General features: G+C 35.0%; 1 protein-coding gene across 1 annotated transcript in view; it reads right to left on the bottom strand.

Annotated features, from left to right (window-relative positions):
- RP1 (RP1 axonemal microtubule associated) overlaps positions 1-20,828 on the bottom strand; it is a 333,216-nt gene that overhangs the window by 228,717 nt on the left and 83,671 nt on the right. The window contains exons 5-7 of the mRNA XM_057303012.2: positions 9,877-10,040; positions 6,155-6,241; positions 2,794-2,926 (exon numbers count right to left, since the gene is read on the bottom strand). Of these exons, the coding sequence (XP_057158995.2) occupies positions 2,794-2,926; positions 6,155-6,241; positions 9,877-10,040 (384 nt within the window). The remainder of the gene's footprint in view (positions 1-2,793; positions 2,927-6,154; positions 6,242-9,876; positions 10,041-20,828) is intronic.

The following is a 20,828-nucleotide window of genomic DNA, read 5'->3' as shown; positions in this document are numbered from 1 at the left end:
AAACCTTCAGGATATCAAATTTGGCAGTTATTTCTTGAATATGACACCAAAATCACATGCAACAAAAACAAACATAAACAAATGGGGCTACATCAAACTTAAAAACTTCTGCACAGCAAAGGCAACAATCATTAGTGTAAACAAGCAACTTATGGAGTTGCAAAAAATATTTCCCAATCATATATCTGATAAGAGGCTAATATCCAGAAAAAATAAGGAACTCCTTCAACTAAACAATAACACATGAAAAAGAGACAATCCAATTTAAAAATAGGCAAAGAGCTTGAATAGACAATTCATCAAAGAATATATACAAATGGCCTACAAGCCTACAAAAATTCAACATCACTAATTATTACAGAAATGCAAATGAAAACCACAATGAAAAACTACCTCACACCCATTAGGATGGCCAGTATCAATAGAAAAAAAAAACAAGTGTTGGGGAGAATGCAGAGAAATTGGAACCCTTGTGGGATGTAAAATTGTCCAACTACTATGGAAAAAGGTAAGGAGGTTCCTCAAAAAATTTAAAACGGAATTACCATATAATTCAGCAACCCCATTTCTAGATACACACCCAAAAGAGTTCAAAGTAGAATCTCAAAGAGATATTTAAATTTGCACACCCATGGTCATTACAACATGATTCACAATAGGTAGAAGGTGGAAGCAAGCCTAATGTCCACTGTCAGATGAATGGATAAAGAAATTGTGGTATATACATATGATAGAGTAATACGCAGTCTTAAAAAGAATAAAAATTCTGTTAACATGGTATACCATAGACATTACATTAGGTCAAATAAACCAGTCACAAAAGGACAAAAACTGTATGCTTACACTCATATGATGTATCTAAAGTAGTTAAAATCATAGAAACAGAAAGTAGAAATGTGGTTCCCAAGGGCTGAGAGAAGTGCAGCAGGATGGGGATTGGGGGGAATCAGTATTTAATGGATATAGAGTTTCAGCTTTGTAAGATGCAGAAGTTCTAAAGATCTGTTGCATAACAATGTGAATACACTTAACACAAGTGAACTGTACACTTAAAAATGTTTAAGGTAGTAAGGTTAATGTTTGTGTTAATTATCACAATTAAAAATAAAATTTGTTTAAAAGTAGCTCACACAGCCTGTGAGCCCACTTTTGGTGTTTTGTTAGGAACCTTTATCCTTCGCAGGAAAATAATTCCATAATTACAACAAACTTTTTTTCACGTACACATGATAGTATACTGGTAAACTGGGCAAACACTTTTAGAGTTACTGTTGTCTTAAATGATGAATAACTACCATTACTTTTTATACTCTTAAAGGAATAAAATATAGCAAAAAAGACATTAATCCAGCTTTCGTTATTTGTACCACCTAGAACTTATGTGTCTACCTCTAGTGAAGAGTGTTAACTTATTTGTAATGATAGCATTTCAGACACAGCATCAATCTTAGCTAGAATATTAGATAAAAATATGGCAAGGGTAAATCATCATTTGCTGTATCTACCACTGACCTAGATAACTAAAGGCTTATCAAATTTATAGATACATATGATAGGGTATGGTTAGAATACCAAGCCATGTCCTGAAACTGAAAAGAAAAATGTTTATTAATAAACCATAAGGGTCAAGCCCTACACAGAAGACAAGTAAAATCAGAACATATTTGTAGAGTGTGCCTTCTTTGAGCAGAACTTTAACAGTTAAAATGGAGGGAAGTAGCAGCAGAAAGTCACCTCTGCATTGTTACTAACAATGGGTAGGAATAGGGCACATGGCGAACATCTTCTCAGGTGAAACGTGTGGGCTGATGAGGAAGAATAGTGATAACAATGCTTCTAAATGGTGAAAAAAATACTTATGAATGGTGAGAACAATGCTCCTGCTTCACTTTTCAGTAACTAGGGCTATTCATGTCTTTTCAAAAATATTTTAACTTCAGAAACTTAAGAAAAGTGATCACACCTTATTTAAAACCACAAAGGAATCATCAATCTGTGCAAATGTTTACCAGTCTATGTTCCCTCAAAAAACTACACAGGTTGGTATGGACCTAAGCCTAATGTCAGATAAGACTTAATGTTACTCATTTATTTATTTATTTAGAAAATTAAAACATCACATTTTTAACAGAACATAGTCTGGATTGGAGAAAAATCCATTTTTTGCCAATTGTCTATTTAATAATCTCGTATGCCCTTATCCCGTTCTCCCCCAAGGCAGAGGCCAGCAGACCCAAGAGCAAATGGTTCTTATGGATAGTCACCCTGAATTCTTGTGCTGGGGAGCAGTGACTACCTAATCCTGAGTAGAACAAGAGCCTATTATCAGCCATAAATTTACACAAGGCTTGAACACATCTCTGCTTTCGGCCAGACATTTAGAAAGTCATTGAGCAGTTGTGTTTTATTTCCTAATCAAATAGATAAATTTTCAAAAATGAGGCAGAGCCCAGTGGGAAAAGTATACACTGACTTGCATTTCTTAGCCCTGGAGGAACGTCATTTGACATTCAATTTTCTCATGACCGCCTAAGAATTAATTTCCTTGTTTTGATTAAGAAGCATTTCAGCCGACCTTCCTATAGGGCTGTTGACAAGAACATACTCCTGAATGCTGGCATGTGAAACAACTAAAAAGCATTTAGATGCAGCTGCCACATCGGAGAGGTAAGTGATAAGAAACTGGCAGTCCTTAATCATTCATTTACTCAACATGTGTTTATTGGTTCCCTGTCCTTCAGCATTTAGGCAAACAGGTTTTATCCATGCTACCTGGAGTTGAATCTTTCCTACCTGGAAGGACGGGTTGTCCTTTACTTAAAAGAGGAAATTCTCGACAGATTTCCCCATCCTCTTGATCTCGTGCCAACCATCGTTGAACAGGTACATAAAACTGTTTTCCAGAATTCATATTATGCAGCTGTATCTATAATAACAATAATATTACTTTTAAAAATATAGGAATGCTTTATCAAAGTGTCAAATAAGTTTTTGTTCAAGACTGCCACTTAGCTCAGAGAATTATTTTTAATATGAGAAACTGTTGATAATTTGACAGTGCTAATTTCTTCTTTTACTGCCATCTCAGGTACAATGGCATTTCTTTCCTCTATCTAAAAATCTTCCTATTTCTATTTATTTATTTATTTTTTTGAGACAAAATCTTGCTATGTTGCCCAGGCTGGTTGCCAACTCCTAGGCTGAAGTGATCCTCCCACCTCAGCCTCCTGAGTAGCTGGGACTACAGACAACGTGCCACTGCACCCAGATAAATTTTCTATTTCTAGTGTTTCTATTTTGAAATGTTTATGTCAAACATGGCAATTTCTTCCCAAATCTTATGTCATTAATATTTTCCTGTTTAGAAAGAGATGTTTACATTTTTAGAAATATATTATTTCCCTGTTTCAACTTCTTAGAAATTAACTTTTGGTTTAAAGTGATTTTATAAATATTGGCATAAGGTCAGATTTCATACACTACAGATTCAAACTGATATGGTTCCCCCCTTGGATCCTTAGCAATGAACAAAATTCAAGCACTGATTATTTATATGGTTACCTATTATACCTGATCCATTTATCCTGGAGTTAAACAAGAATGTTAATAATTTCTGGTAGGAACTGAAAAATATGAAAATCATCAAAAAGTAAAAATTATATTTTCTGATACTAAAATCTAACCTTTTCTGAATAGAGTACTATTATTCTTTTACAGTATCTCTTGGAGTTCCAGTAATTGATGTCACAAAATGGTGAATAAGCATGCCAGTGTGCAAGGGTAATGTAAGGATTGTTAGCCTACCTAAATATTCAAAATTACTTTAAAACTTCAGTATGTTTTCTGATGTTTAAGAATTCAGATGTGTTCTGTAATGGATTCAGATGTTTCATTTGTAATATAATGAAATGTTTACAGAAAGATAACTTTTTCATTAAAATATTTTTAGAAATAAAGCTTCAGTGAGGTGTTATTTTAACTATTAAATTAATCTTACTCTTTTGAGAATGCCTTAAATCAGAGATTTTCAACTTCAATGATTTTAAAATCACCCTGTTAAAAAGGCAGATTTTCACCCAGGCACAGTGGCTCACACCTGTAATCCCAGCACTTTGTGGGCCCAAGGTGGGCAGATTGCTTGAGCCCACGAGTTTGAGACCAACCAGGGCAACATGGCAAGACCCTGTCTCTACAAAAAATAAAAAATTAGCCAGGTGTGGTGGTGCATGCCTATAGTCCCAGCTACTTGGGAGGCTGAGGTGGGAGGATCGCTTGAGCCTGGGAAGTCAAGGCTGCAGCGAGCCATGATCGTGCCACTGGTCTCCAGCCTAGGCAATAGACGGAGACCCTGTCTCAAAAAGGAAAAAAAGTCAGATTTTCAGTACCTGATCCTACTAAGGTCTGTGAGACTCAGACAGGTTCAGGAATTCACATTTATAAATGCATGTTAAGTGTGATTCTGATACAATGTAATGTCACTTTTAGAAAGGCTTCCTGAGAACCCGTGAGAAAAACTATTGTTTGCAAGGTTATTACTGCCAAGACTGTCTGATTTGATTATTTTAATTAAGGCCCAAAGCTGATCATTTGAGAAGCAGAAAATAACCTAACATTTTGAACTTTTTATTTTGTAATCTTCCCTAACTAAACTTGAAAAAAATCAAGATTAAGTTTCTAAAGCAATGTGGTTATTTTATGGAAATGTATTATTGTTGATATCATAGAATCAGTGATTCTGTTCAAATCCCCATACAAGTTGATTAATTAAAATTTCAAATTTCAAACTTCTAAACTGTATTATAAGAATTGAACAGAAAATTTTCAAACCATTACCTAATTTGCCAAAATGGATAAACTGGATAAGGGCTTTTCTATATTCAGAAGGAAACTTTGGATCAAGAATGTGTTTCTTCTTCACAGGTACTCAACAAGAGCCAAAGTAAACCTTAGGCAAAGTTCCCTTGCAGTGAGAGAATACTTGCCATAGAGAGAAAGACAATAGAAATTTTCAGCCTGATTTTTATATCATTCCTCCATAATACAAAATTTTTTGTCTCAGCATCCCAAGTTCATAATGAATGTAATCTTGCTTATTGGCTATCAAATGAAATGGCAGGAGGATTAATGATAATTTTCATATGTTAGTTTACCTTACTGAGAGGGAAGATAAAAAGATATTGTCATATATGATCACTTAAGAATCAATTTGAATATCATACTTCAAAAGCTCTATATAGCATAAAAGCATTTCACATAGAAGCCAGGTAGTAATTTTGAATTTTAAAATATAACCTCAACATTCTGTATTTTCATAAGGTGAGTTTTATTTTTTCATTCTGCTTTCAGAATCGTTTGTAACTTTAACATAAAGAAGATGGTATTAACAACTATATATTTCTGCTAATGGAATTTTTTAATGTTTTTAAGGAATTACTCATCTTCTATGAATTTTTCATTAATTCTTCCACATGTTAAAACTCAAGAAGAGTAAGTTTGCCGAAAGTATCAGGAATATGACTAGATTTTCTGCACATTTTGAGAACTTGTTTAGTTAAAGAGCATTTATTTTGAAATGACAGAAGATGTAAATACACCATATATAAAATTGGATGACAAGCTCTATGATTTCCAGTGTTGGAGATCTGCATTTACTGACAATCATGCTAATAAGTAGGATGTTTCATGCTGAACAATGTAGAAAATTTAAGCCTTTTTTTAATCTTAAAAATACTCAAGGGGCATTTTCCTGCTTAGCATGAATAGACTAAATTTCAAAGCTGGCATTCATTTCTAGTAGACTATTATTTCATCAACACAGTGGTCTATCTTTACAACATTTCTGAAGCAAATAACATACAGCTAGTCATCTTTTTATCAGCAGTGCCACTACATCAAGAAGCTATATGAGTTTATCCAGAGTCCCAGGCGTTTTTTTCTTTGCAAAGAGGTGAAAGAATTGCTTGGTTAAGGTGCCTCCCTCAATCAATTAAGAATTAATTAATTATTAAGGGCATATGATACTTCTGCCTTGAAGAAAGCACTGGCTAAAAAGGTACAGGACTCTATCAACTCATTATAGGCATGATGAGTTGACTCCTGAGAGGAATATGCAGAGGATTTTGCAAAGAATGGGAAAGTGTTGATATATCCTTACCTCCTTGCAGTGCCAGGAAGGGGAGGGTCCAGAGTTGGTATGACCAATACGAATCTTAAAGAGTGCTCCAATGTCTCCAACTGTTATCTATGAAGAGCCAAGGGAATAACTTTCAATGTAATTTCACAAAATCCACTTAAAAACAGCTCAGATTAGGACATGAAATGTTGATAAAGGGGTCAATTCATTAAGAAGACATAAGAATTATAAACATGTGCACACCTAACAAGAGAGTACTAAAATATAATAAGCAAAATTTAACAGAACTGAATAGAGAAACAGACACTCTATGATAACAGTTGGAGACTTCAATACCCAACTTGAATGATGGGTAGAACAAGTAGAGAAAAGAATAAGAAAATAGAGGCCTTGAACATTACACACCACCTAGACTTAACATCTATAGAACACTCCACCCAACAACAGAAAACAGTCTTTCCAAGTGCACATGGAACGTTCTCCAGGATAGAACATATGTAATGCAACAAAACAAGTCTTGAAAATTTAAAAAGACAAATCATACAGAGTATCTTGTCGAAACACAATGGAATGAATCCAGAAATCAGTATTATAAGGCAAACTGAAAAGTTCAAAATATGTGTAAATTCCAAGGCAGGTGGATCATGAGGTCAGGAGTTCAAGACCAGCCTGGCCAACACCGTGAAACCCTGTCTCTACAAAAAATACAAAAATTAGCTGGGCGTGTTGGCAGGCGCCTGTAATCCCAGCTACTTGGGAAGCTAAGGCAGGAGAATTGCTTGAACTCGGGAGGCAGAGGTTGCAGTGAGCTGAGATCATGCCACTGCACTCCAGCCTGGGCGAGAGAGATAGACTCCATCTCAGGGAAAAAAAAAAAAAAAAAAAGTGTAAATTAAAGAACATACTCGTAAGCAACAAATAGGTCAAAGAACAAACTGCAGGAAAATTAAAAAATACTTTGAGACAAGTGAAAACAAAAATATAACACAAAAATATGGAAAAAGAGCTCTGAGGGACATTTATAGCTATATACACCTACATTAAGAAAGAACAGAAATCTCAAATAAATAACCTAACTTTACATCTTAAGGAACTAGAAAAAGAAAGGCAAACTAAATCCTAAGCTAGTAGAAGAAAGAGATAGACTGATAAACAAAAGGGAGAATATAAAAACAACAAAATAAATTAATGTTTGGTTATTAAAAACATCAATAAAACTGATAGACTTTAGCCTATCTAGATGTTAGCAAAGAGAATTGCTAAAATCAAAAATAAAAGTAGAGACATTGCTATTGACTTTACAGAAATAAAAAGGATCATAAAAGAATGCTATGAGCAATAGTATGCCAACAAATTAGATAACCTACATGAAATGGACAAATCTATAGAAACACACAGACCACCAAAAGTGACTCGAAGAAATAAAAAATATGAATAGACCTATAAAGGGTAAAGAGATTGAATCAGTAATCAAAAACCTCCCAAGAAAAAAAAAACCTAGGACAGAAGGCTTCATTGGTGAATTCTATCAAATATTTAAAGAAGAATTAATTCCAAACACTTCCAAAAAAGAGGTGGAAATACTTTTTAACTCATTCTGCAAGGTCAGCATTATGCTGATAACAAACCCAAAGACATAACAAGGAAACTATAAACCACTGTGCCTTATAAAGATGCAAACATCTTCAACAAAACTAGCTAACGAATCCAGAAGCATATTAAAAAGATTATACGTTATAATAAACTAGGATTTATCCCAGGAATGGAAATTGGTTCTACATACAAATATCAATCTAATATACCACGTAAATAAAATAGAGGGAAAAAACACAATCATCTCAACTGATGCCAAACTGCCCCCCTGACACACACACAAACATGCACATTTGACAAAATCAAATGCCCTTTCATGATTAAAAAAAAAATTTCAACAAACTAGAAATTGAAAAGAACTTCCTGAACATGATAAAGGGCACTTATCGTGAGAAAAACGCACAGATAACGTCCTACTCAATGGCAAAAGATGAAGAGCTTTTCCCCCAAATCAGGAACAAGACAAGGATAATAATTTTTGCTACTTCTATTCAACACTGTACTGAAAGTTCTAGCTACAGCAATTCAGCAATAAGAAAAAATTTAAAACATCCAAATAGGAAAGGAAAGGGAAGGGGAGGGATGGGAAAGGAAGGGGAGGGGAGGGGAGGGGAGGAGGGAGGAGGGAGGTAGAGAGGGGAGGGGAAGGGAAAGGGAAGGGAAAGGGAAGGGAAGGGAAGACAAGACAGAGGTTGCTAGGGGTTGGTAGAAAGGCAACAGGGAGTGACTGCATAACAAAGTTTTCTTTTGGAGTGAATAAAATGTTATGAAAGTAGATAGTGATTGTTGAATAACACTGTGAATGTACTATATGCCACTAAATTGTACAATTTAAAAATTTTTTAATGGTAACTTTTGTGTATTTTACCATAATAAAAAAGAAAAGAAAAGGTCTATACAAAGAAAGTACAGGGAAAAAGGAAAGGAAGATGTAAAACAGTCTGCCTAAGAACCCTTACAAGAAAACAATTCATTAGAACAAACGAAACTGTGATCAAAATTGGCATGAAATTACTGCATTTAATAAAGCCATCACCTCTACAGCAAGAGATTAATGTAGCCATCCCAGAACTCAGGCAAGAGTGACAACAGAAAGAGCTGAAATTTAGTAGCAGCATTAAGAAAAAAGAAGCATCAAACTATAAAAATGAGGGGTTAAGGGTGCTCCTTTCTTATTACAGAATTGAAAATTATTGAGCCCTATAAACTATGTGAATATATAATTCAATTTAAAAGAAAACATGAAACACTAAAATAGTAAAACAACAACAGCTCAGACTATTTTTATTTCTTACTCACAGAAAATAATGACAAAATCTTTTCCTTTTAGTGACTATAAACACAAGAGTGTCTTTAAATATTGACTCATATAGGATGGAAAAGTTAGATCAAACTAATCTAATGGGAACAATGTTTCCAAATGGTTCAGCCTCTCCTGTGGTTGTAGTAAACCAAACACCCAGGATCACATGGAGATGGCTGTCCTATGAAGACTTGCAATACTTAAGGAGACTCTTTTTTCATGGTGATTTTACTCTGTCTCCACCTGGTTCAAACCAATCCTTCTGTGCATCCATTAATTTATTCAACAGACATTACTAAGCATCTATAAGTGCCAGGTGCTTGACCCACTTCAAGTCTTGCCTTTGTTTGCTAATGTATCTGACTTCAGTTTAACAACATGGCACTGGTCTCCCTGCTTCATCTTTGTTACCTCTGTTTCCCTCTAGACCCTGATCTCCACGTGTCTAGCCATGGTCTAATAACTTGATAACTAATAACTAATAAAAACCAGTAATTAACAACTTGATGACAACTTTTTTGCCTTCCTTGTTTGACAATTTTATTTTTCCCTTTTTGAGCTTGACTTTGAGCCTTATCTGGAGAGCCAGAAAGGCATAAGCGCTCCTGATGTCTGTCCACACAAAAATAAGTGTTTACCATCTAGTATTTATCTCTAGCTACTGTCTCTTCCCATATTGCAGATTTACTTGTGTTAAATCTGCTTGAGCAAAAACTTCCATAAATTATTTTTGAATGATCTTCTACAGGGCACATGGTGTTACTAAAGGGATAGACTATGTTCATTCCAAAGTACCTACTAGCTGTATCACTTACATTAACAGTTTATACTCAGTTTTATTACTTACAGTAAATATGTCTTCATGGCCAACCTGAAATCGAGCCCCATCTGTTCCATAAAGATATATGGGGGCTGAACTTCTATGTTGTCCATACAGAATAATATAAATCTGTGAGCTGGTCCCTGCATCTGGCAAGTCACTGGTGATTATAAAAACTTTCCAGTTACTACCTATAAAAGAAAAAATAACATACAGCATTATGGCAACTGATAGAAATGGAAGACTCAGAACAGCAGGTCATCATAAAACTAGGAGAGTTCAGGATAGACAAAACTTATTCTTCATCTCCTCTGAAAAAGTGCCATAACAGAAGATTTATATTTGGAATTTAAAATACTCAATAAAATTACTATTTTCTACAATGTGACAGTGAGAATATTTCCAAAAAGATCTTTAGTGAGGTGGCTAGAGTGGTATCATTACTATATTATTGTTGGTCATACCTGGACTCCGAAAGAGTCACTAGACAACTTTTTTGAAGCTCCCAGTATTTTGACAAAAAATCTCCAATATTCTCAGCTCTGGCATGTAACATGTGCATTGAGAATTAATGCCTTTTAGGATATTTTTTGAGTTTAGATGTTTATTTTCCAAAATAAAAATTTATATAATAATTAAGAATTTAAACTGGAATTGGGTGAGTAGAATTTGAGAAGTTATCTGCTATAATTTATTCATTTATTATTTTAAGTATCCCCAATTAATAAAGTAACTAAATCCTACAAACAGAAGTATATTTTGTATCACCTAGAAACAAATGAAAACAATGCTAGAAAACATATGGCTCATTGTGAACATAACTGAGACTGACTAAACATTATAGTACATTAATAGTGGTGTGATATAATGTCCTAGGATTTCTATTTAATTTTGTCAGGTTTCTTTGGGGTAAACATCAGTGTATTATTGCATTTTCACATTGCTATAAAGCTACTACCTGCGACTAGGTAATTCATAAATAAAAGAGGTTTAATTGACTCACAGTTCCACATGGCTGAGAAGGCCTCAGGAAACTTAACAATCATGGCAGAAGGCAAAGGAGAAGCAAGTACCTTCTTCACAAGGCAGGAGAGAGAGAGAGCGCACGCGAAGGGGGAACTGCCAAACACTTTTAAAACCATCAGCTCTCATGAGAACTCACTATCATGAGAACAGCATGGGGGAAACCATCCCCATGATCCAACCACCTCCCACCTGATCCTCCCTCAACACCTGGGAATTGCAATTCAAGATGAGATTTGGGTAAGGACACGGAGCCAAACCATGTCAATCAGAAAGCTGATCTATAAGAAAAATGAAAGCCAGATGTGGTGGCGCATGCCTGTAGTCCTACCTACTTGGAAGGCTGAGGTGGAAGAATAGCTTGAGCCCAAGAATTTGAGGTCACAGCAAGCTGTGATCTTGCCACAGTACACTCTAGCCTGGGCAACAGAGCAAGAACCTATCTCAAAAAAAAAAAAAAGGAATAAAACAAAAGTGAAGTAATGAGAAATTAGGGAACACACTCAAGATTACATAAAATAGGTAAGAATATAAGGCAATAAAATTAAGAACTACTGACTTAAATGGCATTCTACTCATTAGACTGTTTTCCTCTCTTCCAACTTTGAACTAAAATGTATTTGCCATTTTTATCATTAAAATAAACAACCAAAGGCTAGATTTAAATTTATATGGTACAATAAATACACATTAAATTAATGTATGTTTGTATTTGTATTTTTTATTTTTATTTTTTTGAGAGGGAGTCTCGCTGGTGTCACCCAAGCTGGAGTGCAGTGGTATGATCTTGGCTCATGGCAACCTCTGTCTCCTGGGTTCAAGTGATTCTCCTGCCTCAGCCTCTCAATAGCTGAGATTACAGGCACCCGCCACCACACCCAGCTAATTTTTGTATTTTCGTAGAGATGAGGTTTCACCATGTTGGTCAGGCTGGTCTCAAACTCCTGACCTCAAATGATCCACCCACCTTCGCCCCCCAAAGTGCTATGATTACAGGCATGAGCCACTGCACCTGGCCTGTTTGTAAAAAATCTACTTAAAAATATAAAACTATATTTTGTTTGCCCTACACATAGTGGAAAGCCATGTTAGGCTACCAAATCATCTTGGTAGACAATCAGTAAATAAAAACATAATTTTAAAAAACTAGTCAAGGATGGTCTGTCTTTAACGGTGACAGAAAATGTTAAATTGCAATTACAAACTACAGAGCTAGAAAAATTCTAGCTATGCTCTGTAGGATAACTGGTATGTTAGTTCTTGTTTGAATAAATTGAAATACCATACTTCTGTCTTAGAAATGCAGCAAAAGAGTTCAGGGGAGAATCAATACTTGCTAAAAATGCATGGAACAAATCAATCAAGAAAGAAATTGCATTTTCCAACAACTAGGATGGAAAGGCTGAAAAGTGAGAGAATGGAAATAAAAATGAAAATAATGAAATATGATGTCCGTTTACTATAGGTTTTTGCACCTCCCTAAATCATTAAATGATTCAAACCTTAACCCTGCAACAGAGTACCATAAAAACTGGAGTAGAATCTAAAGATCATGAACGAAGATTCATCTTTCAGTTTATAACTTACATTTCAATCGACAGAAAGCCAACAAGTCATTGGGTCATTACTAGTTGACCACTGTCTAGGGAGGAGTAGATGAAAAACATAAGATGATGTCATTGTCTTCCATTAGCTTGTAATCTATATGAGGTAATAGGCCAACACACCAAAAGAGAAAAACATCAGAATATTCTTAATGTAATATTTTAGTGAGGCGAGGTCAGATCACAGAAAAACTAACATAATGAATAAGAAAAATTAGAAGGAGACAGAAAAGAGGGGGAGGGGGAGGAGAAGGAGAGAGTAGGGAGGAGGAAGAGAACAATAAGAAGTCAAAAAAAGAAAAAGAAACATCAGCAGAAAGAAAGTACAAAACTTTATGCCATAATCTTTTAAAGTAGAAGTCAAAAAGCAAGTAAGACAGAAGATTTCAGGAGTTTGTCCAGCATCTAACCCAGTTTTCTCAGAAATGCTATGGGAGAAAAAATGTGAATAGACAAAATTCTAAGTCTTTGTAATATACATATACCACTAGGCCTCAATTTGAAAAAGAGTGAGTTGAAGGGGTGAGTAAATGAACTGGAGAAAAAAAGAATGTGGGTGGTGGACAAACAGCTCCTTTTTTCTTTATATAAACAATTTGGTCATTTAATGAGCAAACAGATTGGGGAAAGACTCAATTTACCAGAGCAGACACAAAACAAATAGAAAATTTGAATAGTCCTATATCCTCTAAAAAAATAATAAATTTATACTGTAAATATTTTTCACAAAGAACTTCAGGCCCAGATGGCTTCAGTGGTGAATTTTGTATCAAACCATTCTAAAAAATAGTATCAATCCTATATAAACCATTTGGAATAGTTCCCAACTCATTGTATGAGAAGAATATTACTCTGGTACCCAAATCAGAAAACACATTATAAGAAAACTGCAGAGCAATAACCCCCAAAAACATCAATGAAAATATTCTCAACAAAATATTAGAAAACCACATCAACTATAATCTTCAAGTTTATTCCAGAAATGCAAGTTTTTTAACATTAAGCAGCCAATCAATGTAATTCACCATATTAACAGAACACAGGAGAAAATGAAATGATACTCAGGATCATTCCTCATTAGAGAAATGTAAATAAGCTAAAACCACAATGAGATAGAGCACTACATATAATAACTAAAATTAAAAACAGTGAAAATACCAAGGTAAGGACATAGAACAACTAGAACTCTCATGCATAACCAGAGGAAATGTGAAATGGCACAATACTTTGGAAACAGTTTGGCAGTTTCTTGTAAAGTTCAACAAACTTACCATATATCCCCGAAATTCCATTGTAGTAATCTACCCAAAGAAATAAAAACATACAAAAACTTGTACATGAATTTCCAGAAACTGGAGTAACCCAAATGTCCATCAACAGGTTCGTCATGGGTTAAATTCTGTCTTCAAAAAAGATATGTTGAAATCCTAACCTCTGGTACCTATAAATGTGACCCTAATTAAACATAGGGTCATTGCAGATGTAATTATGATATAAATTAATATTAAGTCATGCTGGAATAGTGTAGGCTCTTAACCCAATACAACTTAGAAAAGAGACACCCAGGGAAAATGTCATGTGAAGATGGAGGCAGAGATTAGCATGATACATCTACAAATCATGGAACACCAAGGACTGCTGGAAATCACCAGAAGCTAGGAGGGACACACAGAACAGGATGTCCCTCAGAGCACTCAAAGGAACCAATTCTGCTGACTCTGATTTCAGATTTCTAGCCAACAGAACTATGAATGAATAAATTCTGTTGTTTGAAGGCACCAATTTGTGGTACTTTTCTTATAGCAGTCCCAGGAAACTGAAAAAGATTTGGTAATAAGAAGTGGGGTGCTGCTGTAACAAATACCTAAAGCTTTCTAGATAGGCTCTGGAAATAGGCCAAGGGTGTGCCTGAACAACCTCTTGCTAACAGCATTAAACATATGATTCACTGATCCAATCAGCCATCTCAGCAGAAGCCATAAATAGAGACGGAGTTACCAAGGAAAGATCTGTGGAGAACCCTTGTGTCCTTGTGTCTAATGGTACGGACCCCTTTGGCATCCACAGAAGACCAACAAGGTTTTTGGAGAATATTATTTCATCAGATGAAAGAAACAGAGATGGGACAAATGACTCTGAGGGCCAGAGAGGGTAAAGCCACTGCCCTTGGGGGTTGAGTGGGTAGGCTACCACCCAAGTAGGGCCCAGAGAACAAAGCAGTAAGCCACTGAGGATTACTCTCAGGCCTTGAAATCTAATGAAATTTGCTAGGTTTCTAACTTGCTTGGAACACATGACCCCTTTTTTCCTTTCAGTTTCTTCCTTTTGGAATGGGAATACTTATCCTATGCCTGTCCCATCATTGCATTTTAGAAACAAATAATTTGTTTTCTAGTTTCACACATCTGTGAATGGAGAGGAATTTTGGTCCGAGATGCATTATACCCAGAGTCTCACCCAAATTTTATTTTGATAATATATAAAATGAGATTTGGGACTTTGTGAAATTATAATATTTAGATGAGATTTTGAATTTGAAGTTGATGGTGGAATGGTTAAAACTTTTGGGAACACTGGGATGCGGTAAATGCATTTTGCACTTAAGGATGTGAATTATTGGGGGCTAGAAAGCAAACTGTTATGGGTGACTAGTGTCCTTATAAGAAGAGAAGAGATACAGAGACGGAGGAAGAGTGCTACACAAAGATGGAGACAGGCATTCCAGCTACCCTGCTGCAAGCCAAAGAATGCCAAGGACTTCAGGCAACCACCAAAAGCCAGAGAAGAGGTGAGGAAGGATCTTCCCCTAGAGTCTTTAGAGACAGCATTCAGACTTCTAGCCTTCAGAACTGTGAGAATAAATCTGTTCTTTCAAGTTACTCAGTTTGTGGTAATCTGTTACAGAAGCCCCAGCAAACAAGAGGTGACTCTACAGGTAAAATGTGTTACATAATGAATACAACTCAGCAATTAAAAGGCACAAGCTACTAATAGATGTAACAGTTTGGATGAATCTTAAGCTTCATGATGATCAAAACCCTAGTCAGAGGAGTATATACTTTATGATTCCACAGAAGAACTGCTAGAAAAAGGCAAGCTTATTTGTATAACTAAAAGCAAATGAGTTCTTTCCTAGGGCCAGGAATGGTGGAATTATCTTCAGAGAACATGAAGAAACTATTTGGGATAGAATTGTTCTGTATCTTGATTGAGATGGTAATTATACAGGTGAACACAACTGTTAAAACTCATCACATTGTACATTTAAAATGCGTACATCTCTTTATGTAAATTATACCTCAATAAGTTGATTTTTTTCAACATTAATAAACAAAACTTGTAAAAGTTATAACCCAAATGGTAAAATTGTTTTAAACTGCCACACAAATGAAAAAGGACAAATTTCCTTTATTTGCAAATAATTCATACAATCAATAAAACAAAACTAAACAAAACATCAATATCACAATGGAAAAATGGACAGGAATATGAATAGGCAATTTATTTAAAAAAAGAGAACACAAGTGATCAAGAAATAGAAAATATGCTCAACCTCCCTTATAACTGAAGAAAGGCAAATCAAAACATTGTTTTTCATGTATCAGAGTGACAAAAATCTTTAGTTTTAAAACACCTAGTGTTATAACAGTCAGAAGAAATGGGCTTTCTCAAACACAGTTTGACATCAGTGAAGTTTCACATACCTTTATTGAATGTCAGCTTGAGAATATCTATGAAATTTTACAATGCACATATTCTTTAATGTAACTATTTTACTCCTGTAATTTACTATACAAATATACTCAGAACGACGCCAAACTATGTGTACTAAGAACATTCTTCAAAAGTCTCCTTATCTAAGTAGCAAATATTTAGATACAATCATGTATCTTTAAATACAGAATGAGTTAAATTTTGACTCAGTGCAACACACAACTATTTTAAAAGAATAAAGCAAAATGTGGTAAAATTTGGATACTATTATCTCAGTTTTACAAATAAAAAAGATATTCCTAAATATATGTACACATGCTGCCATGCACATTTAAAGTTTAGAAAAAACGCCTTAAGATACCTTTATAAATAAAGTTTAGAAGTTGGAGATGGGAGAAGGAAGACATTGTTTATTTAATACCTGCCTACACTATCTAATTTTTTTACTACATGCTATATAACTTTTACCTTTTTTAAATTGGTTAAGTATGTAAAGAGAAAAATATATATAGTTAACCAATGAAAAGCTCTTTAGGAGTATCAGCATATAGGAACTCTGTGGCTAAATTCTTTCAAAACAAAAAAAAAAATGTTTTCACCTTGTGATTATAAAAGTCCTCTTTAGAATTATCATTTTATATTTAGAGTTCCTAATAATCATATGTAAACTGTTCTTCCCAGTAGAGTATTCACAGGCTAGAAAAATCTTTAATGATCTATAAGTGATGCCAAACAGAAAAGACTGAACCATTTCTGCAAATCAGTACACTAACATTTAGTACCACAACTAATTGTGCATCTGTAGTCAGAAATGGCCTGACTTTTCTATGAATGTGAATAGTATCTTTGTGAGGAGAGGAGGGTAGTAGATCTTCAGCATCACACATAATCATTTTGAGATCTAGTCTGAAACTTGATTTTAGATAAGTTAAACTTTCTCAGCGTCTTCACTCAGAAAACAGAAATAATACGTTCCTCACATGGTCTTTAGGAGAGCTAAATCAGACAACATGTGTTAAGCACATAGTACGGTGCCTATTACATAACAGCTACCCAAGAAAGGAAAGTTATTTTCATTATAATTGTTACAAAATTACCTCTTTTGCATCAATTAGACCACGCATTCTCATGAGAGCAATATTAATCCCAAAGGACAAAAACTGGTTTTTGGAGGGCAAAAAAGCTTAAATATACAATGGTTTGGGGCCCTCTAAACTCAGTGCTATCTGGCAAAACATTATTCCTTAGTATTTAATTTCTCTCATTAGCAGGAGGCAATAACAGAAAAAAAAAGTTGAGAAGCTAATTAATTAAACTACTTAAGAATTACATGTAAAAACTGTTATCAACCTTGGAAATTTCAGAGGACAAATTTATTATATAAATGGAAATTAATCTCCTAATATACAAAATTAGAGAAATAGTGCCTGTGTCTGTCTACATGCCTGAGTAATTGCAATTCATATACATAACAATAAAAAGAAACAGAAAAGGATCAGCCTTCATGATATAGGTATGTAGCCACTGGATTACAATGGTGTCTATAAGGAGAATTATGGCCGGGCGCAGTGGCTCACGCCTGTAATCCCAGCACTTCAGGAGGCTGAGGAGGGTAGATCACAAGGTCAGGAGATCGAGACCATCCTGACTAACACAGTGAAACCCCGTCTCTACTAAAAAGTACAAAAAATTAGCCAGGCGTGGTGGCGGGTGCCTGTAGTCCCAGCTACTTAGGAGGCTGAGGCAGGAGAATGGTGTGAACCCGGGAGGAGGAGCTGGCAGTGACTACACTCCAGCCTGGGCAACACGGCGAGACTCTGTCTCAAAAAAAAAAAAAAAAAAAAAAAAGGAGATTTATATTGGTGGGCAAATATAAATCACAAATACTTGGGATTAAACCATGGAAATCAAACTCCAAGCAAGGCAATAAGAGTGTTCAATCTTAGCCACCGTTGTTTGAAAAAGATTGTGTGAAATCAGAAGTAGCCATAAAATAAGTAACTTCTAAGTAGTATAAGATACAGAACTAATGGAAGATAACTGTTTCTCTTTTCAGGCCAGAAAAACCTAAAGTAGCAAAATACCAATTTGAGTGTCCAAGGTAATGATGGACTGCTTTACAGATGGGCAGGGTCATTGTGTGTAGTTCTCTCTAGGACTCTTCTGCATGTTGAATTTAAGCACCAGCCGACTTGACTCCATCTTCTATGGTCTCTCTTTTCACCCAGGAATATAAGGCCCAAGGCTACTTTTCTGGCATAGATAAAAATTTACACAGCAGGGGGAAGTTCCAAGCTAGGCATTCAAAGCTTTACTCTCCAGCTGCTGGTTTAGCAGTTTAAAAAGGAAAAATAAAAGAACCTAGATTGGCCAAAGCAATTTTGAAAGAGAACAAAGTTGGAAAAATTTACACTATCTGGTTTCAAGGCTTACTATAAAGCTACAGTAATCAAGATGGTATATTTTGGCATACAAATATATGCACAAATCAATGAAATAGAATAGAGAATGCAGAAATGCACCCCTACACATGTGGTTGATTAACTTTTGACAAAAGACTATCCTTTCTAAATCAAAGTATTCAATGAAGAAAGGATAGTCTTTGGAACAAAGAGTGCTGGAATAACTGGATATCCATTTAAAATAAAATGAACCTCAACTCTTACCTCCCACAGTATATTTTAAAAAAAAAAAGCTCAAAATGGGACAAATAGACCCAATGTAAGAACTAAAATGATGAAACTCCTAAAAGAAAACACAGGAGAAAATCTTGTCATTGAGATAGGCAGGCAGAGATTTCTTAGATAAGACTTGAAAAGCATGAGCCATACAAAGGAAATTAACAAACTGGGCTTACCAAAATTTAAAACTTGTTCATTCAAAATCCCACCACTAAGAAAGTGAAAAGTCAAGCTATTACACTAGGAGAAAATGCGTGCAAGACATACATCTGAATATATTGTATATTGTATTATATATATAATTGCTTCTCAGCCTTTTGGCTAAGATCAAGTGAATATATTGTACCCAGAATATGTAAAGAACTCTTGCAGCTCTAGATTTCAAATGCCCAACAGAAAATAAATTTGAAAACACACTATACCACAAAAGATATATGAATAGCAAATCAGTACATGTAAAGATGTCCAACATCAATAGTCATTAGAAAAATGCAAATTAAATGCAGAAAGTAAACACACTGGTATAGCTAAAATTTAAGTCTAATAATAGCAAGTGCAAACCAGAATACAGAACAACTAGAATCCTCATATATTGTTGGTAGGGATACAAAATGATACAACTACTTTTGAAAGGAGTTGGCAATTTCTCATTAACATAATTACCATAAAAGCTAGCAATCTCACTCCTAGATATTTACCTAGGAAAGATAAAAAAGTATGTCCTGCAAGAAGACTGGACATGAATGTTTATATAAATTATATCCATAATAACCAAAAACCAGAAATAAATGTCTATTAGCTGGCAAATGTATAAACAAAGTGTGGTATGTACATACAATGAAATACCACTCAGCAATGAAAAACAAACTACTGATTCAGGCAACAATAATGAATCTCAGAATCATTTTGCTAAGTAAAAGAAGCAGATATCAAAGATGCCAGACCATAAGATTCCATTTGCATAAAATTCTAGAGAAAACACTGCAGCCACAGAAAGTGAATCCATGGTTTCCAAGGGTTGGGCAAAGGGGAGAAGGGACTGGCTATAAAGGGAAATAAAAAGTCCTTTTTTGAGTGATGGAAATGTTCCATTATCTTACTATAGTGGTGATTATGTGAATACATATATTTGTCAAAACCCATCAAATCATAACACTTAAAATTGGGGAGATTTTATCAAATGTAAATTATACCCAAATAAAGGGTGAGAGAGACAGAGAGAGAAAGAGAGAGAGAGAAGAAAATTAAAAATTAAGGAATTATTCCAGAGGTTCATCAAGCTCAGGTAATATTCATAATAGAAATTTTAAAATGAAAGAACAAAAAACAGAGGGGAAAGATCAGAGAAATAATATAAAACAAATTCCCAGAACTAAAGGATACGGGTACTGAATGCCTAGTGTAGCAAAAACAAACAAACCAACCCTATACAAGTGTGTATTATTGTGAAATTTCAGAATACCAGAATAAACAGATGGTCCTAAAAGCTTTTGGGAAGGGGAGAGGGGTCGCATGTATGGGAGCAGAAATGAGAATGGCTTAGTACTTTTCATGTTGGGATTAGAAAATAAAAGACAAATTTTTAAAGCTTTTAAAATGTTTGAGTTACTTCTAATGTATAAGGCCATATAATTTTTATCCATTAAACGTGAGAATAACGGTATGTTTTTTTTTTTTTTTTGAGATGGAGTCTCACTCTGTCGCCCAGGCTGGAGTGCAGTGGCACGATCTCGGCTCACTGCAACCTCCACCTCCTGGGTTCAAGTGATTCTCCTGTCTCAGCCTCCCAAGTAGCTGAGATTACAGGTGCACACCACCATGCCTGGCTAATCTTTTATATTTTAGTAGAGACAGGGTTTCACTGTGTTGCTGAGGCTGGTCTCGAACTCACAAGCTCAGGCAATCCACCTGCCAAAAGATATTTTCATACATTCAAGAATCAAAAAAAAACTCCCAT

This window comes from Pan paniscus, chromosome 7 (genome assembly GCF_029289425.2).
Source record: "Pan paniscus chromosome 7, NHGRI_mPanPan1-v2.0_pri, whole genome shotgun sequence".
In the NCBI taxonomy this organism is placed as follows: Eukaryota; Metazoa; Chordata; class Mammalia; order Primates; family Hominidae; genus Pan; species Pan paniscus.
The sequence above is the reverse complement of the archived record's forward strand: the minus strand, read 5'-3'. Positions and strand labels throughout refer to the sequence as shown.